The sequence below is a fragment of the Mustela lutreola genome, chromosome 14 (genome assembly GCF_030435805.1).
Source record: "Mustela lutreola isolate mMusLut2 chromosome 14, mMusLut2.pri, whole genome shotgun sequence".
NCBI classification, from domain to species: Eukaryota; Metazoa; Chordata; class Mammalia; order Carnivora; family Mustelidae; genus Mustela; species Mustela lutreola.
Window position 1 is genome coordinate 18,756,114 of NC_081303.1, and position 25,325 is coordinate 18,781,438.

Consider the following 25,325-nt stretch of genomic DNA (forward strand, 5'->3'; position numbering starts at 1 on the left):
GCAGGCTTGTGGTTTTCTGTTTCCATGGCCGGACACGCAGCCACTGTGATGTGGGGCAGGGACTTGGGCCCCCGCTCTGTGCTCTAGAATCCGTCACGGACAGGGGAGGCAGCACCCATGACGGGTCCCCACACTTTTCTTCTAGCCTTCGGAATGGCTTTGCCCCGTAACAACTGGACAGGAGACAAGGACAGACCTCAACAAAGAAATGCAGCCTCAGGAGGGAGTTACATCAATGAGTACTCTTGTTTTCCTCTGGCCACTTTGTTGATGTGGACAATAGGACCAGAAGGGATTGGGCTTGTTTTCCCCACATTTACTGTGCTTAATGAGATGCTCAGCATAGTGTTAAGTGTTTTCCTCTGAAAGAGGATCTGTCAAGGCCTGGAGACAGATCTCAGATCCAAAGGGAGGGAGTAAAAATCCGCGAGGGGCCTATAAAACCTGTCCCACAGAGGAAAAGCTCAGGGGCTAGAGAGAATGTGTGACGGTTTTTGGAAAGAGCTTTTAGCACAGGGTGAGTCTAGCTCCCCCTCCCATGGGGCTGAGGGCCTGCCTCTCACTTCACCCCCAGGAGAGTGGTACAGTGGGTGCCTCCGAGAGGGAGGCTTGGAAACCTGATCCCAGCTTGAAAAATCAAAAACATGAGCAATATGGGCTGGCCGGGGGGCCCTGGCTGCAGAGGAAAGGCAGAGCAGCTGTGGCCTTGTAATTCTGGGGACAAGGAAGCCCCAGATGCTCCCAATGGACCCGCTGTGGTGCTCTGAGAGGAGACTGGCATGGGGTCATCTGAGGAGCTCTCCAAAACAGACCACAGCGGAGAGAAGGTAGGGCACTTCCCGGGATGGGCGGGACAAGCCACTAGCCTGTTTGGGGGAGCTGGGGATATGAGGGGGAGGACTCCTCAGAGACAGGGTCTCCAGTGAACCCAGGAAGGACCCAACGGAGTTCTCTTAGGCCCGGAGAGCCTGAGGCCTGTCTCAGAAGGCACGTGCGTCAGGGAGGCCCCTGGCTCCCTTCCCTGCTCCTCTCAGTCCTGGAGGAGTCAGAAGCCCAAGTGGCAATAGGGGTGGGGGGCGCCAAAGGGGAACACTGGAAAGAGAGGAGCCAGTCCCACGCCCACCCCGCCGGCAGCCTCCAGTCTGCACCAGCCCGGGCTGCTACCATTCATGCATAGCCAAGACCACCAAACTGGAACCCAGAAGCCAACATTTGAGTTGCAAGAGGCTTTATCATTTAACCCAAAGCGTTCACCTTTGAAGAAACATCACAGGGGCGCCTGGGTGGCTCAGTGGGTTAAGCCTCTGCCTTCGGCTTGGGTCATGGTATCAGGGTCTTGGGATCGAGCCCAGCATTGGGCTCTCTGCTCGGCGGGGAGCCTGCTTCCCCCTCTCTCTCTGCCTGCTTGTGATCTCTCTCTCTCTCTCTCTCTCTGTCAAATAAATAAATACTTTGAAAAAAAACAAAACAAACAAAAAAGAATCATCAGCTTTCCTTTCTAGATAGACCCTCTCTGGTGCATTTTACTTATTTGGATCACTAAGATTTGATGCATGTCCACGTTATGCCCACACCTGACAGATGAGTCTCACAAGCAGACACTACACCTCATTCTCCTCCAGTCCTCTCCACGGGACCCGATCACCAGAGACACGCCAAGGCCTGATGACTAAAGCACGCTCCTCGGGGACACGCTGATTGTAGAAAGCCAAGTGCCGTTAGAAGCAAGAGCAGCCCACTCGGTTTTCAGACAGCCCCAGATGAACAAACACATAAACCATCCCTCCGCCTTTTCTCTCCCTGCATGTCAAGCAGTAGGTGGTGCTGATAAAAACACCACCTCGTGTTTGCTCGGCACTTGACCGTTCCAGGGCCAGCCTTGTGGGCCCCAAGTCACCCTCCACCCCCCACACGACCCCAAACCACTGCCACCCCAGTTCCACCCACGTGGCTGCTTTCCCCGCCGGGCAGCCCCCTGCCGGCCACCACCCCCACCCCACCCACCCCACCCCGGCGGGGAGTCCACGTGTCAGGTGGATTGTCTCGTCACAAAGAACCAGCGGGCCAGAAGTGTGGGCAGAGAGCAGAGGGCCGCATGTTCAGGCTCTCTGTTTATTATGTTCTCACAGCCTTGTGTATAGTCGAGGCGAATGACAGGATTCCACTTTGCACAGGAATGAAACAACTCAATGAGGACTCCATCAGCCAAGCGGTTCCTACGGCAGATGAGCTGTCGCGCATCTCCCGTGCACGCCCTGTGACCCGGCCACGCGGCCCCCTCTCCCTGCACGCGGCAGAGGGACGGCAGCAGAAGGGTCCGAAGGGAGGAACCACCACCAAGGGCACGGTGCACCGAGCCGGCCTGGACCTCACGCCTGGGAAGGCTGGCGGCCCCGTCCTGCCGTCTCCCATCCGGGCCCACAGCATCCTGTGGGGTCCTGAGAGGCCAGGGGGACCGGGAGACGTGGCTGCTCTCAGCAGCTTCCTCCACAGCCTCATGCCGAGTGGCACAGGTTCTCAGAGGCAGGGGTGGCTCTCCGCCTCCCTTGCTTCTGACCCGGAGAGACACCTACTTAGAGGGTGACCCTCGGCCGACTGCAGGACAGCGTCAGATGGAACGTGGAATTCCTCTGCTTGGCTTGGGCGTAGGCACACCCAGGGTCAGGAGAGCTCTGGGCACTCATGTCAATGGGGGCCGTCTTGCCCCTGAACGTGCTGCTTTTCACTGTCCCTTCTGCTTCGTGGAGAAGCGGACGCCACGTCAGCCGCTTGCCTTTCCCGTCCTGTTCCTTCCTCTTCAGTCTTCCCCACTCCTACCCTCTTGACACAATGGGTTCATGACTTTCCCTCACAGTCCAGGGCCCAGGGGGATGGGGTCACCCTGGCCCCGCCAAGGAAAAGGACCCAGGCCCTCGCCCTACCCAGAGGCTGGGCCGGCTGCCTGGGCAGAACACCATTTCACAGCTTTGGTTTGCTCCGAGCAGCAAGTTCTGGGGCGAGCACCAAAGAAGAAAATCCACTGGGAATCTTCCAGCTGCCCATCCAGCCTGAGACCGAAGAGGGAATCGTGAGGGCTTAGCGCAGGAACTGAAACCCCACTGTGGCCTTGGAAAAGAAAGCCCCAAAGGGCATGACAGTCCCAGGATGGGACACACCCTTGGCCCACTGCCTGAGTTCCACCTACCCTGTCGCGTGGCCTTGAACACAGAGGCACGACCTAAGGCTAATGACCAGAGGGCATTGGACACAGAGGCACGACCTAAGGCTAATGACCAGAGGGCATGAACACTCATGAAGGATGGAGAGGCCCAGGAGGCGAGCTTGGAGGAAGCACTGCGAATGAGAGACTCGGCTGGCTGCGTAGGGAAACCTCTCCAGAGCTCCCTCCAGACACCCTCCAGAGCTCCCTGTCATCGGCCGACCCGATCGCTGCCTCATGCCCTGTGCAACTGGGGCAAAACCATTTTCATCTCAAAGGAGCACGTCGGACTGAGACAGCACAGGGTGCAGCCCCCCAGAGTCTGACTCAAGGCTGGCAGGTTCCCCATTATTGTGCCTGTTTGCCTCTGCGTGCGCTCTACCCTCTAGGCCTAGCCCCCCGTTAATCTCGGCCGTGCTCCTTCTCACTCCCCAGGCCGGTGCTTCCTGACCTCATCCACGCGGAATCACCCGGGTCGCTGTAAACAAACAACTGCTGCCGTGGGTCCCATCCCCAAGCTGTTCTGGGGTGGGACCTAGACATTTAGGTCTGAAAACTCGCCAGGGGATTCCTAGGAGCCGCCAGGGCTGCGAGCCACTCTCTTAGACCATCTTCTTTCCAAGCCTACTGCATGGGAACTTACTAAAACTGCAGTTTTCTGGGTGCCCCCCCACAAGACTTTCGGATCAGCATCTCTGGGTGTGCGTCCTGGGAATTAGCACTTGTAACAGGCTTTCCCAGTAAGCCCTGGGCACGCTCCGAGGATGCTGAGCGTCCTCACCCCACAGGCACCCTGCGACTGTGAAGGGTTGTCATAGATTAGGTTCTGTTTGGTTTGCCCAAGGCAACAGGTCATCTCCCACTGGCTTAAAAACAGGCTGACACTCAAGTGGGGCCGAAAACCCACTTGTGGGGTGGAGAGCAGTCCTAAAATCCACCGCTCTGCCTGGCCTCCTGCCCTGGCTTGCCCTGGGTCTTCAAAGTGCCCAGGCCCAGAGCATGCCTTGAGCCCAGAAGGCAGTCCACAGCACGAGCCCGGCATGAGGATTAAAGGAAGACCTTACACGGAAGGGGCCCCTGCAGATGCCCACATAATGGGGCAGGCGAGGACCCAAGGAAGAGGAACTAGGAGAGAGGGCAGGACGGGGAGACATGGAAGGTCGGGGATGAGGTATGCTTTGATATTGCTCTAGATGTTGTAAACATTTTTCTTTGTTTCATCACAGACCAAAATCTGGGTTGGCATGACCTAAGTGCCTGAACTTAGGCATCGGAGCAGAGAGCTCCGTGCCTTTTGTGGAAAGCAGGACAGAAAGCGGGTGAGGACAGCTCCACCGCATGGGAAGACCATCTCTGTGGGGTACTGGACTCACGCTCACAGTGGTCACATAAGCACGCACGCACGCAGACACTCCACGGGAGTACCATAAATAGAGCTATCACGTTCCTCTACACACAGACACACGCCCACATACCCTCCCATAGCGGCAAAATTCAGGACACCCAAGCTTGGTCCTTCACGCCTCCCCATCATGGGGGGGAGTCACCGGGCGCCATGACATCGCCATCTGCAGCCTTCATTCCATTGGCAAGAACTCCAGGCCTCAGGGGAGGCCACGGCCCAACACTCTTGTGCAGACTTCTGGGGACAGTGGAAGCAGTAAAAAGGCCCCTCTTAAACATTCCATTTTTCGGGAGCTCTGTGCTGTTCTGACTTACATGCACCTCATATTCAACAGTAGAGTTGGCAGCAGTTGCACATTTCATGTGTAAACAATGTTTAAAATACCCTGTTCAAGAATTTGATCATTAAATTAATTCTGGCAGCTTTAGCTAAGAATGCTTTTTTACCATTGGGGGTAGGGGGACACTACCTGATCTAACTAGGAACACCCGTTCAAGGCTTCAGAGTCCTTGAATGTGAGATTTCACAGGATGCTTCAGTGTGAGGGCCAGGTGGCATGTGTTCTCGCTCTCCTTGGTGGTTCAGACAGACTCGCCAACCCTCGCTTACAGATATAACGTGTCATGGCAGGGCAATGGACCCTAAAACCAGGGCGACTCAAGAGCCCCCTTGGACTTGACTAGCTGCAGCCAAAGAAGGAAGAGTTTCACAGAGTGTCTGGAAAGGAATGAAACGCTGGAATCTGGTGCATCTAAAGAGGCCCATCGCCCCACACAGGGAGAATGCTTCAGCCCAGTTCTCAGTCACCAGAACTCCAGAGTTTGTGCCTAATCGTAGTTCTTCCATTGAGTCAAGCTGAAAGTTTTGGAGATCTGCAATGAATCCAAATCCATTGGCTGTGAATCATCCCAATAGTACTTCCACCATATTCTCCATGATTTGGTCCAGCTGGAGACTGACCTCTTCCAGATTCCTCTTCCACTTTCTGGTCTCTCTGCTGAGGAGTCACATCTTGGGCGTTACAGACTTGTGCCAAAGTCCACTTTTTCTCAGTCAGCTAGAGCTTTATGCTTGTCCTCCAAGGAAGGGTTTCCTGACACAGCTCCAAAAGCAGTCGCAGGGTACCGTGAAAGCATTTTAGGAAGATTCTCCACAGCCAGATGTTCACAGTGATCTTAGCCTCACCTCCTGTTCCATGTTCAATCCCAAAAAGTCAGAGATCAAGAAGGAAGTTGCTGATTAGCCAAGGGTGGCCCTCATGAGAGAGACCTTTCTAAGAAAGCATGCTCCCAGGAAGCAAGCTGGAGAGTTACAGCCTAAATTCCCATTCTCCCCCATCATAATTACATGACCTGCATGGAAGGGGGGACAGGGAGAGACAAGTAAAGTATTAGGCACCATGAGAGCTGTCCATGCTATGGGAATTCACCTCCCTTTGTCGAGCTGTCTGTCAGTCTAAGAGATCATGATGTGTGATGCCTCAGGGAGGTGAGGGCAGAGAATATAGTAAGCAACAGAAAGGATATATGGTGCCCCATTGCACAAAAGTCTACTGGTGCTATGTTCCCTGGTCATTTGACTTCTGGAATATTTCTTGGTAGAACTGAAGAAGATTTGCAAGCTGTATCCTTCTTAAAAGCAGATCCACACCAGAACTCATGAAAGGCATCTCCCAAGACCCTCCCTGGAATTGTGAGGGTAAAAAAGTCTTGTGAATTTCCTAGGCTAAGATGGGCAGTGATCACAGCTCCTCATACTGGTCCAATGGAAATGGAAGAAATAGCCATGGAGTTTGCCTCTTCTCCCAAGGCCACCCGTTAACGACAGTGCTAGATACCTGGGATTCCCCAGAGACCTCTCTCCATGGTGAGGTCCCAGCACCCAGGACTGGTCATTACATTGTGACAGCAAATCACAAACATGAGCCAGAGTCTTTAAGCTCTTCCTCACAGGGGTATGGTACAAGTTAGAGTCAGGAATCCTAACTGAGGAGGGTGTGGAGGTGGTGGAAATTGCATTTGCATTATTTACACATAGCCCAGCATAGCAAATCTGCCTTCTCAGCGGCAATGACCCAAGGCATTATGGAGGGCAATTTGCTGACCCAATAAAAGGGTAATAGCAGCAAGGTGCTACCACTAACCGAAACACAAACATGGGTAAATGGAAGAGTCCAAGCTCTGATGACTGGATCTTACTTTGGAATGGCCTTTCATCCATTTCTCATCCCCAGGCTCCCAACCTAAGTGCCATTGCTTTTTGAACACCTATGACATATCATGTTAGAATATGGTCTTGGCAGCAAAGGGAGGGGAAAAGCCAGTGATCTCCAAGAGTCCCCATCTGAGGTCTAACTGAGCCTCCTCTGGCTTTGGGACAGCAAATCTAAGTACATTTTGGACCTCAGGAACCTGGGATAAGAGTCTTTCTCCATGAGGCTGTGTACTTTTCCCTGGGCTTGATCAAAGCAAGTCAGGGATGGCTCTTGCATGTTCTTCCTCGTGGCTTCTCGGGTCTGGAAGTCTATGTTTACCTGGAGACACAAACAGAAAGCATGGTCACAGGCCCTCAAGGGCCAAGGTGTCTGGCAGCTGCTCCTAGCTGTACAATAATTATTAATGACAGTGTCTTACACATGTAAGCTTATTCATACTTTTCAAACTGTTTTCTTAGAGGTCATCCCCTTCGATCCCAGCAAGAATCCCGAGAAGTCTGAAGACCCAATATTCCTCATCCCAATTTACAGATAAGGACACTGAAGAAAGGAGATACTGAAAAGCTGGTTAAAGTACTATAGAGAGTTGGTAACAGAGCCAAGGCAAAATCCCAAATCACTTAATTTCTAAGCCAGGAGGCTTCACCATGCCAGGAAAAGGGTAACACTGAAGGTAAGTATTAATGTGGATTCCTTAAAGTAAGCTTGCCCTCTTGTTCTTTCTTAACTACTAAGGAAACAAATGCCCCAAGAGGAGAGACTATGGTTATAATGGACGTCTCTGTTCCAAGCAGTATTATAAGGAGCCTACAATGTCCTGGCCACTGGCCAAAGTCCTCCTCCATCTCAAGTCAAAGGATAATTGAAGAGCTTCAGGGATATAATGCACCAAAACTCATAGATAGCAAATATTTTTCTTCTATAAAACCTTCCCAAGTAAAATTCTGTTTTATAACTCAGCGCAGCCATACATAGAAATTCATTTTATTATTTTAGTAAGTTATCATAAGATAATAGAAATGACTATAATTACTCATTAAGGAGCAGTGACAGATGTTGACCAGGTGCTTTATCCCTAATACTCAAGAGTAGTCTTGAATGATACGGGGTATTATACTCTTCTACACTGGGGAAAACGTGATTCAGAGAGACTAGCTAACTTGGCCAAGACGACACAGCTGGGAACAAGTGGATGCTCCTCCCACTAAGGCTTGCTGCCTTCCACTAGGAAACTAATATGGATTCAACGGCATCTGTCCTTGCAGAATCCCTATAGAAACACAGGTCCTACAGGCGCGTGCTTGACAGCTAAAACACTCCCTTACAGAACAATTTTTTAGAAGTCCCAGGCTCTGCACCTTTAAAGTGTTCCTCCCCCCTCCCCCCCATTAAGAGCCATCAGAGAGGTAAGGCTCAGTTTAGAAGACAGTACTCATCAAGACTGGCTCAAACCCCAAGAAGGAGTGCAATGGATCCATGGATAGAAGACTCTTGCCACCACCAACACACCTCCCTCGGAGCCTGCACATCCACAAACTCCTCAAAGATCCTATGGGCCTTGGAAACCAGCTTTGCAGTTGACCTGGTCTTCTTGAACTCCTCACAGGCCAGCCAGAATTCCAGGTTCTCCTCGCTGAACTCTGTCTTCAAGAAGGCGCGGAACGCAGCCACCCCATCTGTGGATGTGGAGGGAGGGGGAAGGAAGACAGATAGGAAGGGACTTAAGCTCATGAACTGCAGAAGCAAGAGAGAAGGGCAGCCATAATGTGAGACCAGCCCTGACTGTCCAAGCCCCACTGCCCCACATCTGCTTGAAGACCCTACCTCTTAAACACACAGGTACCCTTGGAGACAAGCTCTACTTGGGGCTCAAGGACTGCAGTGATAGGAGGGAGAAATGTTGAGGAAGCCATAGTAATAATGACTATAGGGGGCCCTGGTCACTCTTCATCAATCTTTGGTGGTCACTGCCTGTCCTTTAATGTAGAGTCCTCTGTCCCCTGAGTCCACTGGTGAACCTGTGTTTCTAATTAGGCCAAAGTAATATTTGTAATGCATTCCCTACCCTAATCCACGTTAACCACCCTGACAAAAAAAACAACCTGTTATAAGACAAACTACAGGAAGGGGTGAATGCCTCAGGACTAATCCTTCACTACTACCAGAAGAAAGCCTGAAAGTACACACTGAAATTCAGTCACTAAAGCCATTCTGTTACCTTCACAGGGTTCCTAGCCTCTTCTAAAAAACTTCTGAGGTGCTGTGTTTTAATGGTTTAGCCTCTGGATACTTTGTTTTAAAAGATCTTGCTTATCAAATTACATGTTTTAATTAAGATTAATTAGAATTTTCCTCCCAAATGATTTAACAATGAACACATCTTTTTCATTTTTTTTAAATCCATGTCATGCATATTGCCAAGGAGAGTTTCCAATCAGAGTAAGGTGAGCAGGGTTACCACGTAGATTCGGAAAACAACACCCCTTGATAGCCTATACATTCAGCTAATGTTTTTATATGAAAATATAGGTTATAAATTGTCTTAACCCTCAACACATTCTCCTCTACTCAAATAAGAGCTATTTCCTTCTACAGACTGTCCTCAGGGGATGGGCAGACACAGCCTAGAAGGAAGTTACTGCACTGATTAAAAATGGCTCTGTCAAGAATGTTGTTTTTGTTTTGTTTTGTTTTTCGTTTCTAAAACTTGTTAAGAGGACAAAATGTCAACAGTTCTAAATGCTGAGGGAGGGGATCACCTGGGCATCCGAGGCCCACAGGTGTGACCCAGGACAAGGAGCTGCCCAGGATCGTCCCAGGGATTCGTGGCGCCTCCTGCTATCAACATATTTAAATGTCTGTCTTTGGGCGCCTGGGTGGCTCAGTGGGTTAAGCCGCTGCCTTCGGCTCGGGTCATGATCTCAGGGTCTTGGGATCGAGTCCCGCATAGCGCTCTCTGCTCAGCAGGGAGCCTGTTCCCTCTCTCTCTCTCTGCCTGCCTCTCCATCTACTTGTGATTTCTCTCTGTCAAATAAATAAATAAAATCTTAAAAAAAAAAATAAAAAAATAAAAAAATAAATAAAAAAAATAAAAATGTCTGTCTTTACCTTTGTGAACCAGTTTCATTTCTAATTAGAAAGTCACGGGGAGGGGGCGCCTGGGAGGCTCAGTCATTAAGTGTCTGCCTTTAGCTCAGGTCATGATCGGGGAGTCCTGGGATCAAGCCCCCCATCACAGGAAGCCTGCTTTCCGCCCCACACCCCCACTCTCCCCTGTTTGTGTTCCCTCTCTTGCTGTGTCTCTGTCAAATAAATAAGTAAAATCGTAAAAAAAAAAAAAAAAAAAAAAAGTCATTGGGTATCTTTGTCTTTCAAAATAGATGTGGTAGTGCCCTACACTGGAATAATCGTCATAAAAAACCAAGACTCTTAGTTGCAAGAGCCAGGAACTTGAGAGAAAAGGGTTTTGATGGAATTGCCACAGTTAAGCTTTAAATTGAAAAGAAATCTCAGTTTGGAGGCCTGAGTGTAAAGTGCTTAACAGACGTAGGGTAGCCATGAAGTTTACCCTCCAAGCCAGTACATTTTTGAGAGTGAAGGGGGGCATGCCTATTAATTACACAAATACAATGAGCATAACCATGCTCACCACAGACAAAAACCAGGACATATGATCACCTTAAGACAAGACATATAGGGACTCCTGGGGGCTCAGTGGGTTAAAGCCTCTGCCTTCGGCTCAGGTCATGATCCCAAGGTCCTGGGATCGACCCCCGCATCGGGCTCTCTGCTCGGCAGGGAGCCTGCTTCCCTCTGCCTCTCTGCCTGCTTGTGATCTTTCTATCAAATAAATGAATAAAATCTTAAAAAAAAAAAAAAAAAGACAAGACATATAGTTCTCTAAGATACGGAGTATGGAGAAAGCAGAACATGATGTGAGGCTGTTTCCCATCAGGCAGGATGGAAATAAAATTGCTCCTGTGCCAGGGAAGGAAGAGGAGAGTAGCACAGGTTAGACCCATAGGAGAGGTTGGCTCAGGACCCCACGTACCCTCATTCCAACCCTGGGTTTAAAGCCCTGAGAGGAGGGAGTAGAAACCCAAGATAAAAGGGGAATCGAAGAGAGCGTGAAGCACTAACACGGGATGATGAGGCACAGAGATGACCGGAGAATCATTCACTCAGTTTTAACGATTTCTTTTTTAACTGCTAATATACAAATACATCAGAAAACAGGTCATAAAATCTGCCCATAAAAATGCCCTGCAGATGCTCTATTTTGCCACACCTCTCTCCTCCAAGTTCTTACAGATGGACTCCAGAAGTTTCCACAGGCTCTGAGGAACTCAGATCTGAGAGCTCGCCTGCCCGCCAGGAGACTGTCATTGCCTGCAGAAGGGGCCCCTGTAGCAGAGGCCACAGGGCAGTGACTGGACCGAACACCAGCCGAAGCTGTGCAAGCTCCAAGGAGACTCAGTGCCCGCGAGAGCCAACGTGGAGCTGGTCCAGCAAGGCAGTCTCTGAGCGGTGACTAGTTCACACATGACAAGAGCCATGGACGCGATCAGTGAATGCAGGGAGGACATGAGGACCACAGGCCAAAAGCCGTCTCCTGTGGGAAGGGCGGGGGGAGAACCCAAAAACACTGTGCATTCATCAAAAAGAGTAAATTCAAAGTGGCTTGGAAGAGTAACTTGGCAGGACGTCCTCTGTCTGGAAGAGAGCAAATACTCCGAATGGCAAGCTGAAGTTTGTTGCTTGTGTCAGATTTTTGTGTTGTTTTCCATCGAGCAGAAACAGGCGCTTTGTGAGCCACCTGACTCCAGTTACAGATCAAGAAAACTACCTTTCTGCCTCCCTTGCTGGTGCTGGTCACGATAACACTGCTAGGGCACCTCTCCAACCCCACGGAAGACAAGAGACAGACATTATCTCCCATCATCGAAGTCTCCGCTTTGTTGGGCCCTTGTGAGGATTGAAAAAGAGAGAACGCCCGCAAGCCCTTTCAGGAATGTCGCTGTACTTCTCCCAGTCTGGCAGGGGACGAAGCTGATGCTTGGAGAACAGGCTTGACAGAGTTCGCCCAGGTAAGACTGTGTAGCATGAAAAATACAACGTGTACAAACTCCCAACCCAACACAGCCATGAATGTGAGCCTCCACTCATTCATTCGCTCATTCACACGCCCATTAGGGGAACCAGGCGTTCCACGAGGTGTGCTAGAAACAGCCACAACGAAGCCCTCAGAACTTGCAGTGAAAGGGCCATTTGAGCCAAGAAACCATAATTTGGTAGTTACGGAGTGCGTGATAAGTGGGACAGCAGGGGAAGCACGGGCTGATGTGAAAGCACCCAGCGGGGATGCCTGAGCCAGATCTAAGGACGGGAGGGAAGACTTACAGGAGGGAGAGAAGCTTCTGGGCTGGGACGTGAAGTGGAGCAGCAGGAAGCTTTGTGCAAGAAGTGGGGGGCGGAGGGGAGGGAGAAGAGAATCACAGGAAGGGAGAGCCATACCGGGAAGGCCCGTCATTAAGAATGTCTGAGTTGTTAGAAAGAGTTCAGGAAAACTAGTGTAAACAATGACCGAGCCTACTTACAAGGCACATTAAGAGGTCTGTGAAAGAGCCAGAGAGACAGAAGGATAACACAGGACTGCAAAAGGCCAGGGAAGCGAAGCTTTCAGGAAAGAGGAAACAGCCATGTGTCCAGTGCTACCCAGAGGTCAAGCGAGCTATGGTCTGAGACACGGTTGTTGGACTTGGTGATAAGGTTCAGCAACCATGGGCAGGTGCGGTTCTAGTGGTGGGATGGGGGCCCTGGGCACGGGGGTGAACGTGGGCGTGATTAAGAGGAAAGGAAGCAGAAAGAGTCCATTTAGATGTTTCTGGCAACACGGGGAAGAGAGAGATCAGACAGCATAACTGGAAGGAAACAGGAGGTCAGGAAAGAAGGTTTGGGGGTTTTCTGGTTTTGTTGTTGTTATTGTGTGTGTTTGTGTTGTTTGTTTTGTTTTGTTGTAAGATGGTCTTGAGTGTGTTTGAAAGCTGATCTAATCAGGAAAGACTGGTCCTCTAGAAGGAGTTGCAATTAAAGGAAAGAAAGAGTTTAATTGATCAAATGCTGCCCCTCAGAAGGTACAGAAAGGGGCCTGAGAAGAGAATTATGATGGAGAGGAAGAGAAGGGGCTGCATGTGGATACAGGGAAGTTTCTAGTTTGGGTGCAGAAAAATGAAGGAGTTCCTGCCTGATTTTAGCTGGAGAAGGTGGTGGGACCTAGGGAAGGCAGGGTTTTATTTTTATGTATTTATTTAGGATTTGGGGCAGGAAATTTTATTTATTTACTATATGCCATACTTTTTGCTGGGGATTTTGCAAACACCAGTTCAATTTATTTTTCACAACAATGCAGATCCATAGATAGTAGCACTCTGGTTTTCCAAACGAAGACATTAAGTCTTACTTACAGAAGTCGAAGACGTGTCCCAGTTCCACAGCTGAGCAAGAAGAGCCAAGCTTCACTACCAGGTCCATATGACGCCAAAGCAAGATCTTTTCAGACATATTTGCAGGCAGAAGGAAAAGAGCAAGGGAAGAGAAAGATGAAGGAATCAAAAGAACATATCTGGGGAGGGCAAATCCTAGACAAGGAAGGGGACCAAGAAGAAGTAGGAGAACTTGTCTTCTTTAAAGTCAAGAGTAGAAAAAAAGAAAGTGGGGTGGATGAAGATAGAAAGAACTGCTTAGGGAAGGGCCATCTCCGAGATGTATAAAGCTGAACAACCTCGAGCTTCATTAATTTGGGGTGAAGTCCCTGTGAAGACGGTCTACCTCCATGCCCTAGGCTTGAGGAGATGGCATGAGTAAATCAGATGACGTCACCACCTCACAGAACTCAAAAGCTAGTCTACTGTCACAGACATTGAGCAACAATTTAAAAATAATTAATTGAATATTCTAAGTCCAGTGTGTGCTAGAGAGGTTTGGGAAGGGTGCAGAACAGCTACTCTGGAAGAACGAGCAGGAATCGGGTGAGAAACAGGCAAAGACTTGTGAAGTCTTAGGTTCCAGCTCCTGGACAAGGCTACGATGCACCAGGAAGGGAGCAAGACATTTGACTCCGGGGATGCGCCCAACGTTCAAAGAAAGGACCATCAGCTTCAGGCTGGCAAATGAAGCTTGAACCCAGAGACAGCAGGGATGTGGGATCTAAAAGTTGGAACGTGGGAAAAGGGGAGAAGGATAATAGGAGGCTGAAAAAAAAAAAAAAAGGTTGACATTAGAGAAGGAATTTTGGAAACGACCGCTGCGGGCCTTGACTGCACACTTAGAGCCACACATCACACTAAATGCTCTGTGAGCCACAGGCATCTACTCTGGATAGCGAAGTTATACAATAGGCCCTGAATTACTGTCATTTTGTAGAAGATAAAGGAAGCTTGGAGAAGTGAGATCAGTCACTCAAGGTCACATGGTTAGTAAGTGGCATGGATACCAAGCTACAAAGCCAACGTTCTTACAGGAGTCAGCGGTCCAGTCCCTGGCTGGGCCTGACGGCGGGGCCTAAAGGATGCTTACACCAGCAACGGCTGGAGGGGGAGGGCAGGGGGTCCGTCTCAGCCCAAGACTAGGGGGCCATGAGTAACTCCACGGATGGAGATGTTTCCAGGAATGATGACAACAGATGAGGTGGGGAGAAATCGAAAGTCACCGTGGAAGGCAGAGGAGTATCTTGAGGTAGCAGAACAACCTAGAGACAAAGATGGACATGGGCAACAGAGTTCAACTGAATGACCGTGGAGGCAGTGGAGACTGACTCAGGCGGGGGTGGGGCTTTGAAGTAAAATGTGTGGCAAACTCATACCCAGCCCAGAATCACCTGTTGGCTTCACGGAGGCAACCTGCGGAACCCTGTTGGTGCACCTGGGACAGAAGCGCCACTGTCCCAGTTGGGAGCATCCGTTCTGATCAGAGTCAGACCCATAATTAGCTCAATGACCTTGGACAACACATTCAACTTCCCTGGGTCTCAGCCTCCTCAACTGCAAAGTGAGGGGGATGGATCTGATTAAGTCTCCCTGGGGACATTAGCGCTCTGCTCTGCGCTCCCTTTGCCTGCGTCAGACACAGCTCTTAGCCGACTGCTTCCCACCCTCCCCACCAGCCACATCGTCACTGCCACACACAGAGGACTTACCCCGGGCCAAGTCCTCTATTGTCCAATCTACGTGTATCAACTCCTTCCACCCTCACACCCACCTAATGTCAAGGCAGAGGTCCTGGCGTCAGACAGCCTGGGTCTAAATATGCATGACCTCAGAAAAGGGTCCTAATGTCTTGAAGCCTGCCTCATCTCATCTGGAAAATGGGAATTATACTGGGACTTACTCCCCCCAGATTGTTATGAGGACGAAATGAAGCGGTCCACGTTTAAGTGCCCTGTGGCTCACTATCAGAAATCAACACATGTTCGCTCTCACAGAAATTTGTTTCGCTACGAGGGCAAGTGACTTGGAGAGCTCAAGTTCAATGTGTGGGGTCACTCAGCCAGTAAGAGGTGGACAGTGGATTTGCACACACATCTGGATGACTTCAGAGCCCACTGCCTGTGTCTCCCCTCGTGATCACCGGAGAGCCCCACCTTAGCTCTCCCTCCAAAGGAAGGATGGACGAAAACCCCAAATCAAGCAATCACACTGAAAACCCATCACAGGAGGGCAAAGGTGACCTCTGGTTTACAGAGCTGGAGATTCTCCTGCAAGAGGACACCTGCCATCACCTCATCTGCGGTGACAACTGAGACCACTAGGTGCTACCAACAACCTGAATTCTGCCGAAAACTCTCCTCTCTCCCACGGCAGGGCCACCTCCCTAAGGCACAGGGGCATCACACAAAGCAGACTGGTGCATTCCCCAATGGTGGCCTGGGGACACTCTAATCAAGCATGGCTGAGTGACCCTGTAAAGACCTCGAGCTCTCTCAGGCGCCTCACCCAAAGATGTGGTCACCTGCATTTCCACGGCTGGCTTCAGAACATGTGTCCGGGATTTCAAAAGAAGGGCTTGAGGAGAGATGGGGAAGGGGGTGGGAGAAGGCCTGGGAAGGTCCGGACCTGAAAAGCCGCAGCATCTCGAGAACAGATTGTGGCAAAGAAAAAGCTCACAAAAGCCCCAGACAGACGGTGCCGTCCACAGCCCTCTCCTCTGTTCACCCTGCCCTCTAGTTCCCCTCGCTCCCCACCCTGCCGCATGCCCAGGCCTGCAGAGGAAGGACCAGGGCGGGGAGGGCCACAGTGGAAAGAAAAACTTCACCTGAGAACGTGGAAGTGAGAAGCGGGTGGAGCCCCCTGCCCCCAGGCTGCAGGAGCCCCTCCCTTTCCAGAGCAGGTGACAGCAGCTGCCTTTGTAGGCAGACCACCTGGCCCAGACCCGGCCCCCCTTTCCTGCTTAGGGGACCCAGCAAAGGAATCGCAGGGGACCAGAACCAGGGCATTTCTTCTCGCCTAGATCCTTCCCTTCTCCTCCTAACCCCTCCCCCCTCTTCCCAGGGACTCTCTGTCTGGTTCTCTCCGACTGTCAGCATCTCGCTCAGCCCGCATCCTGGCCTTCGGTCCTCTGTCCCTTTTGGCCCCTGCTTCCCTCTTCCCCCTTCCTTCTCTCCACCAGGACCCTCTCTTTCCCTTCTGCTTGTCCATAAGCTGAGGCTGGTTAAAAATGAAGGATACTCATTTATTTCTGAAAGGCTCATGAGCATTTGCTGGCCTCTCTCCCTGTGACCTGCTTCGCTCCTCTGCCTGTGTAAGGGCCTATTCAGCCAGAGCAGCCTCAACCCGGCTGAACTGCCATTTTGTTGTAAAACTTAAATTGACTCTGCCCCCCCCACCCAGGGGAACTTACTTAAAAACAAGTCCCCGAAACCAGCCCCAGGTAACAAAGCTCAAATACAAGGGTGGGTCAGGCTAGGTGGAGACATCCGATCAGTGGGGAGGAGGTGGGGAGCATACTGTCTTCCTAGCTACCAAGGAGTATGGGCCCCGCCCTTTGGGAGGCTTTTGGGGGCCAATTCTAACCAAGGTGTGATAGGCTGGGTCAAATGTCTACTATAGGGTAAACTGTAATTTAATTGGTCACCTAGCATCACTGTGCAATTTTCTCTGTGTGTTACAATCTCATTGGCCACCTGTGTGTAGCCGGGCCCCACCGCATGGCCTTTGCCTTTGAAAGCTAGTCTATGAAACAGAGAAGGGTCTCTCTCTCTTGTAAGAGGCGCAGCCCCGAACGTTCAGTTAGATTCTTGATGCTTGGTGCGAAATAAAGCTTTGCTTGACCTTCACGTTGCACCGGTCTCGCTCCTTTAATCAAGGACCCATTTGGGGGGCCATAACACCTGGGCCCCTGAGTGCCCCAGAACCTGCTCCTTCCCAGATACCTAGGGGACTGGAGGCCCCCCTTAGCACCTCCACAGATTCCAAGAAGCTGGGAAGAGTCACCTGTCTCTGATCCCTGATGCTATTCTGCCTGGGGTTCTGTCCTGAAACTCTTCTGTCCTGGCTTGGACCCATAAACTAGCTCAGTGTCTCCTTGGGCACCATGCCTCAGTTCTGTCATCTGTGAAATGCAGATCCCAGCAGCTCCAGGGGGGCTTTGGGCGTGAGATGAGTTAATACACGCAGGGCCCAACCCTCAGGGAGCACTCCATGCGTGTTTGGGACTTTGGTGGCTTACGGAGTCATCATTCAGAGTAAACATCCCTAATTCCCCGAAACAACCCTGGTCACTTAAAGGTAGTAGGTGAAGGGTTCCTGGGAGATAGGAGAGACAGGAGGATCTGCCTTTTTTTTTCCTTTTTTTCTTTCTTTTTTTTTTTTTTTTTTAGTTTCATTCTTTCAGTTCACTTTGGTTTTCTTTGTATGGCATGCTAAGAAGGCAAGGCTCTATGAACATTACATATTTTTTGAAATTAGTGTCGATCTAGTCACGGGAACGGAAAGGCTTGTGTCCAGAATTCCTGGAACACTCGGCAGAATCCTGGCATCCCCCTGAGCATGCACACAACCTCCAAGAACATCCCCGTGGCCGCACATGCCGCCTGCCGCCGGCATTCTCCCTCTCGGTTCTGGGATGCAGGGTGCTTACATAAGAGAAGAAACTGGGTCACTATGAATGAGCAGTGCAGCTGGTGCAGCAGGGAGGGTAGCTTAGGTAAACAGTTCAAGGTCCGGGAGCCCTGATTCAGCTGGCATGGGAGTGGGCTTGAGTCTCGATCAACTCCCAGGCTTGGAAAAATACCAGATCACAGGAAAGATTTGGGGGGGGGGGGTGGCAGGAAACCTCTCTGTTTACTAAAGTGCCACCCAAAAGACCAGAGTCCTCTTGCATCCCTGATCGATAGGAAAAAAAATAAACTGGTTCCAAGGTCAGACAGAGGATAGGAAAGGAAAATATATTTATAAAACCCAGGTTACATATACTGATGGTGAAGCCAAAAATCTCTTTCATTCAGAACTGAGTTCACCACTTTGAAATTGTGATGAGAACAGCATTAGGATCAAAGTCTTTTGTGTGTGTGTTATCTATAAAATAAAGGTTTTTAAACACATCACAGGGGCTTAACAAGGTTTAGGTAAGGAGGTTATTTAGAGAATAAACTATTTGCAGTTACTCACATTTATTGGAAGCAACTGCCATGCTAATTATACTTCAGTCTTACGATTAACATAATTTTCTTCAATGATCTTCACTTTGCTAGTATACATTCAGCAAGATGGGATGTCATAATAGTAGTAGGACCTGACAGCTCTTAGGCTCTTTGAGCCAGAAGGGACATGAGAGACCTTAGGATCGAGCCCTACACTGGACACAGGCTCTAAGTTTGGGTGACTTCTTATTCCTAGGACATGGTAGCAGCAGACAGGGGACAGCGTGGGTCTTACAACCCCTATTCTAATGTCTGTTCCTATTTTGTCAAGCAGAAGATGTTATCATACAACAACCACAAAAAGTCAAGCTAGAATCTGTATCTGCAGCTATGGTGAGAAATTAGCAAGGCATTTGTATTGAAGGGGAGACAAAAGAGAAGGGGTCCCTAGCAGGGTAAAAGCATTCACAAATGACTCCTTCAATACAAGAGAAGTATTATAAAACTCCAGGTGCACTAGTCCATCACCTAAAAGATGCTAAAAAGTCCAGGAGTATTTGTCGAATTGAGCCAACAAAGGAACAAGGCAGGGAGGCTCAAAGAGGGAACATACCAGATTTGCCTGCAGGGCTTTTGAAAACCGAATCCCCAGAGGGAGTCTGAGGGGCAACGGGAAAAGGATGAGGGAGATCGGACAAAAGCTCCTGAGGCAAATAGGGGTGAGGTATTATGGAATTTGAATAAGCCCCCCTGTGATTCTGACACATCCAGCTGCCTGGGGAAAGAAGCTGATGCCATCTCCAGCAAACAGGAATCCATGTTTTCTCAGTGAATTTAATGTTGGATTATAACCCAAATCACCAAAACCGGTCTCCTTTGGGGAGCCTCCCTCTCACGTTATCATGCTTCGCACTTCACAACCACAATCACATTTAATCCTCGAAGCAACTGTGCAAGGCAGGTCTTATCATGCCCCTTTTACAGAGGAGGAAAGCAAGGTTTAGAGAGGCGATGTCCTTGGCTGGAGGTCACACGGCTGGTAAGCGACAGAATGGGTGCTGGAGGCCCATCCAGGTGCTTTCCATTCGATTTTGCAGCAGGCTTGGAAGAGTTACTGTCTTATCGGTTCCAGGCACTCCTTCTCAAAGGCTAAAGGCACCCACATTCCTGGGGGGCAAGTAAAAATTCTAGCACTGCAGACAGGTTGGCAAGGAGGAAGAGAAGCTTCTTCCGACCGGAGTAGACCTCCCATCTCTCTAACCCTCAGCCTCCATTTATCCAGAAAACACACTTGCTCTATTTGTTTCTTTACTGTGCCCCCCGTCCACCATACCTGCTACGTAGCCGGCATTGGCGATACACGGACGACAGGCCATCGAAGGGACGTGTTGCCTCGGGACGTTGGAAGGCTGTAATCCAGAGCTCAGTGGGTTTCTTGGAAAGCACAGACCACCTGCCTCACCAAGATCTTCCAGATTCATCGTGTTACTCCCTTAGGTTTTAGAGAAGTGCTTCTCAAGCTTCAGTGGGCCTTAACATTACTGGAGGGCTTGAGAAAAATTTCCTGCGCCCCTAGGCCACGGAGATGTTGACCCAGCAGGTCTGAGACAGAACTCCAGAATTTTCATCTCTTACAGGCTCCCAGCAGCTGCTGCCTTCTTTGGATCACACTTGCACTAACACTGTTCTAGGATTTGGGGGGCTTGGCGAAGGATGTGGGGAGGGCTATGCAGTGAGTGGGAACTAGATGCTTAAACTGTACATTCTAAAGCTAATGACCATTTGGATGAATAATTAAGGAATTTCATTTGCTCGTAACTTTCATGCTTTTGCTTGCTTGAGGTATTCTGCTTGGTTGCTGTGTGACCAGATCAAGTTGTTAAATTTTTCTATATCTCAATCATTATCCCAAAGGGGCTAATTTTAAAAAACTAAAAGCTTCCTTATTGGACTCCTTTTCGCAGAGATGGATACTAATTCTGTGCATGCAAAAGAGCTTTCAGTTGTACTAGTCCACTAATCTGGAGTCCCTGGGCCTGGTGGGGACAGCTCAGCATAGACCCTCCGTGCTCTGTGCCAAGGACCACATGGAGGCCCAGGGGAAAGTGCTCTGTCACCCAGGTGTGGGATCAGGCTGAAAGAAGGGAGAAGAAGGGGAAGGAACCGTGTCTACAGCTTCCTCTTCTAACTGGAATAATCTAACTTTTATGTTTTTAAAAAAAAAAAAAATCCCACAAAGGAAGGAGGGAGGAAGAACAGAAGGAGGGAGATTCCGAGTTTGAACTGGATCAGAGTTCAGGACTGAATGTCCCACTAAAAGCAGGACAAATAACAAGCATATGCCTGAGCCTCATGAGGAAATCGAAGCAGAAGACAGACAATTTTGTGCCCACTCACCCGCAACCCGTCAGAAAACACATCTCCCGCAAGCTGGGAGCCTTCCTTCTCCTGGGTATAAGCTACAGACACAGGAAGGCCTCTCGGTGTGCGCACACACACACACATACCCAGGAGCAGCCTAAGTGCACAGCTCAGACACCACGTCTAACTGTCCCCTGGTGAGCAGGAGAAAGATGCCAACTTAACCCCCATTAGAAATCCTTCGCTAGCTAATAAAGTCATCAGCAATTTCAATTTTATTTTTCATTTCTTAGTTTAAAAAGAAAAAAAAAAAAAGCCCTCAGCAGGTGGCTATCCCCCAGACCTCCATGCATGCCTCTTCAGCTTTATAAGCAAATGTGACTGGAAACCAAACTGCTCTAAATATTTGCTTTCCAAATTTCTTTTCACTGTCAAGTTTAAAAAACAAGGTTGTTTTCTTCTTTTCCTGAGGCTGGAGCCTGAGAAGTGTTCCCCACACAGCAGGACCCTGTCAAGGAGAGAAAGCTTCCCAACACAGGTGCTTTCGCCCCTCATTTGGTTGCTTGAACCATCTCCGCTTTGAAGGGGTTTTACATAACCCGGCAGGCAGCGCTGACTCAAACCACCTGCCTGGGCGTCTGCTAATGGCCCTGTCTCAGCATCCTAGAACAAGAGGGTAGGACTGGATCCAGTGTCTGAGACATCCTCTTCCAGATCCTTCATTGCATAGATGAAGAACCAGATTTTCCAGAAGACGGAGGGATTCCGTCAAGGCGACCCAGCTCTCTGGGAGCAGAGGCGGGTTAGCACCGTTCGTGCGCAGGTCTGACAACCAGCTAACGTTCATAACTTAATTGCACAGAAGCATCTTCTCCAATTAAGTAGAAACCAGGCTCTACACCCAAAGCAGCCCTGCTGCCATCAGGCCGGTGAGGACTTCTAATACCCACAAAACAGGATGACGAGGAGCATCGGATGTCGAGATTCTATTTGAAATCCTGAAGCTCCCTTGTCTGTAGGCAGCACACTGGGTTATTTTTTATGTTATTTGTATGCATGTCCGCGTCTCCGAAGGCTGCATTCTTCACCAGGGAGGTGCTGTCCTGTTCCGCTCGGTGCCCCCGCCCCCAACCAGCTGCTTCACACAGACCTCGAACATAATAAACACTCAGTACACCTTTCTTTAAATAAATGAGGGCCCCAAACAGCCAGGCAGCGCAGGGAGGGTAAAAATGCTCTATAAATTGAGAATGGGAACAAAAATAATGATCTGAATTATCTGAAATGGAAAACTCAGGGAGGACAGTTGCCTAGGTAGGAAGGATTACCAGGGGGTTGGTTTCTAGACTAATGCACGTTTTTTTCTGGAAGCTCATTCAGTGATTCTCCTTTCTTTACTTTTGAGGACATTTTGCTATCTTAATTGAAAGCCTTGCACACCTCTGATCAACTGCTGTCCCTCCTAAGGGACCAGCACACATGCAATCCCTTTGGAAAAGCTTAATCAGCCCTAATTGAGTCACAATATTAGCCCAAATTAATTAGACTTTAAGAAAGTTGTCAACACCCTTCAAGGTAACCTGGCTCTGTACCCTTAGCCTTCACAGGGAGAGAGCGGTCAAGCTCTAAAACCTGGAAATTCTGCCAGCGACCCATGAATACAGGTCTCTCTCTTCTCAAACGCATGCACTCCATTGGCTTTTTATTTCCGTGTGAAACAGAAATCAAAACAGAACATCGGACTCCAAGACAGATCACAGAACCGCACAGTTCAAAAAACCTATTTCTGCAGCGGTCTGGGACAAAGAAGCAATCTGGCGTCAGCTTGTAACCCCTTAGTGGAATCCCCGTCTCAGAAGAGTCCCTGGAAACCAAAGCCATCCCCCACAGAAGCAGAAGCACGCCTCTTCAGGTCACAAGTCACTGAATCACATAACATGGAAGCCCTTAAATCTCCAGGTCTTGCCAGAGCAGCACTCCAAATATACCCCAAGATTGCATTTGTTGACTGACCCACTGTAAACTCTGTCTATAATGGCTCCACATTAATAATTGGTGAAATTTGCAAACCTATTCTTTCTTTTTTTTTAAGACTTTATTTATTTGTCAGAGAGAGAGAGAGCACAGGCAGACAGAGTGGCAGGCAGAAGCAGAGGGAGAAGCAGGCTCTCTGCCAAGCAAGGAGTCTGATGTGGGACTCGATCCCAGGATGCTGGGATCACGACCCGAGCCAAAAGCAGCCGCTTAACCAACTGAGCCACCCAGGCGTCCCTGCAAACCTATTCTTCAGGCATGTTTATTTTGCATTTTATAAATAAAACCATCACTCAAATACCGCCATATTCTTATAAAACACCTTTAAGTAGAGAACCCCAAATCATCTGAAGGCGTCCTCTTATGAAGATTCCCTGACCCCGGTGACAGGCAGCACACAGGTATTTCTATCACCATTTCAGAACGAGGAAACAGCCTCAGGGACTTGAACTAAGTGAGTCAGTCATGAGGTTGGAATAAAAACCAAACTCTAAGATGACCTTGAAGCAAATACAGCCAGAAAAGAAGGCTTAAGTTAATAGCAACCCTTGTTTAGCCTACTGGGACTCCAAAAAAGAAGTCAAAAATGGCCCCATAAGGAACAAGCCTTACTGGGAAACCCTCACTATCATTGTACATATGCCATTACCTTGGCAAAGCCACCACATAAGCTTGCTGTTTGTGACATAAGCCACATGTCACACACTCTGTATTTCTGCTGCCTTGTTTTCCTTCCTAAGTGTAATCTGCAGAACACTAAAATGACTATTTGTCTCGCAAAACTACATGCTGCAAATACACGCTTATTCTTAGATCTCGTATTGCGTTTTAAAATGTATTCAAGAGCATTTGGTAACCGGTATTAGGATCAGGGGCCTAGTCAGAGGGAAGTGCTGATCCAGAGGAAAGCAAAATCACTTCTGAGGACATCTGAAGATTGGGAGACTCCAACAAGGCCACTCAATTATCTAGTAGCCGAGCTGGGTCCAGATCAAGAACATAGGTCTGACTACCAACCAATGCCCTTAACCTCCTTATACAGAATCATGTCCCCAATTAAGTAGAAACGAGACTCCAAGCTAAAAGCAACCCTTCAGCTCCCAGATCAATCAGGATTTCTAGTATTGACAGGGAGAATTTAAAAGGAGGACTGAAGGTCTGCGTGAAAACTTTACTTTGCAAAAGACCCTCTGTCTTCCTGGCCCCTGCTCTGCCTCTCCCATGTGTTTCATGGTACTAGGATTTTAAAGCCCGATGAATTTGGACTTGCTTGCGATGAGAAAAAAGCAAGAACTGAAAAGTTTGACCAGTGTCAAAGTGTCCTTGCCACAGGAAAATACGCATGATTATTTCTGCAATTGGGGGGGGGGGGGTATTGGGAAAACAGAAGAGGAGAGATAGCAGAAATGCATTCTAGTAAAACCCACACCCAGCCAGAAACAGAAGAGTGAGCTACAGCCAGGGTAGTAAGCTCCCCAAGTAAGAAGCAACAAACAAACACAAAACTATGCCAACTCAAGTGACTAACAAAATGCACAGAATACTATTCATTTGATGGATGAGTAAACCAAGACTTTCCAGGGACATGTGTGGGGGGAGTCATTTAATTTTATAAACAAGATCTAGGATGGGTACTAGACCTTCATTTCCACTGAGCCCATCAATCCAACTCCCCAAACTAAATTCTTTCCTGCTGAAACTGCTGAAAACATGAAGGCTTCTTGGGACCATCCTTTCAACCCAGAACGCAGAAAAAAAGGCCCTCTTCCCACTACATTTAAATTACGTCTTGTTATCTATATACTGCCCTAAGCAGGAGGCTCTGAGTGCAGACACTGGAGCTGTCTGGGGGACCCAGACATGAACCTGGATAGAACCTGGATCATGGTGGGTATTTGGTGCCTCTTTGGCTAAACGGATGATTGGCTGCGGCATGACAAAGCCTGAATTCTACTTACACTTATGGGACAGAAGCACATCAAAGGAATCTGCCCACCTCGTGGCTTCTTCTGTGGATAGTCTCCTAGGAAAGAAGAAACATCTCTCTTAAATATTTCTGTAATGCCCCTCCCTCTCCATCAGCAGACCCCCTGGGGTTTGCTCCGGAAACCAAATCTCAACAATGGTGGGCGGGGGGCAGGGTGCCAATGAAAACCACCTGCATTCCTGCAAGTCTCTTGCCGTAACCGTGTACACTCAAGTAAATGATGGCAGACCTCAACACTGGAGTTCAGGGTATTTGTTTATTGGCTTTCAGTCTAAAACACCAAGCTGAAAAAGCACAGGCTATAGACATGTCAGGGTAACAACGGAAAGAAGCTGCCCTTAGGGTCAGAAAAAGTGGGCTGAGCTCCCGACTCCGACTCCGTATCTTACTCTTCACCTTTGCAATGGGGATTTAGGTGCCCCATCCCCCAACCCTGTGAGGGTTAAATGAGGTGCATCTATGACATCATCGAACCCAGTCCTCGCCCAG

General features: G+C 49.3%; 1 protein-coding gene across 6 annotated transcripts in view; it reads right to left on the reverse strand.

The window, feature by feature from the left end:
* Window positions 1–2,071: 2,071 nt before the first annotated feature.
* Window positions 2,072–25,325, reverse strand: part of RGS8 (regulator of G protein signaling 8) — a 41,987-nt gene continuing 18,733 nt past the window's right edge. For all 6 annotated transcript variants that reach the window (XM_059146368.1, XM_059146370.1, XM_059146369.1 and 3 more), the window contains 3 exons: window positions 24,808–24,872; window positions 8,329–8,495; window positions 2,072–7,137 (listed from right to left, as the gene is read on the reverse strand). In XM_059146368.1, coding sequence (XP_059002351.1) covers window positions 6,955–7,137; window positions 8,329–8,495; window positions 24,808–24,872 — 415 coding nt within the window. In that variant the 3' untranslated portion in view covers window positions 2,072–6,954. The remainder of the gene's footprint in view (window positions 7,138–8,328; window positions 8,496–24,807; window positions 24,873–25,325) is intronic.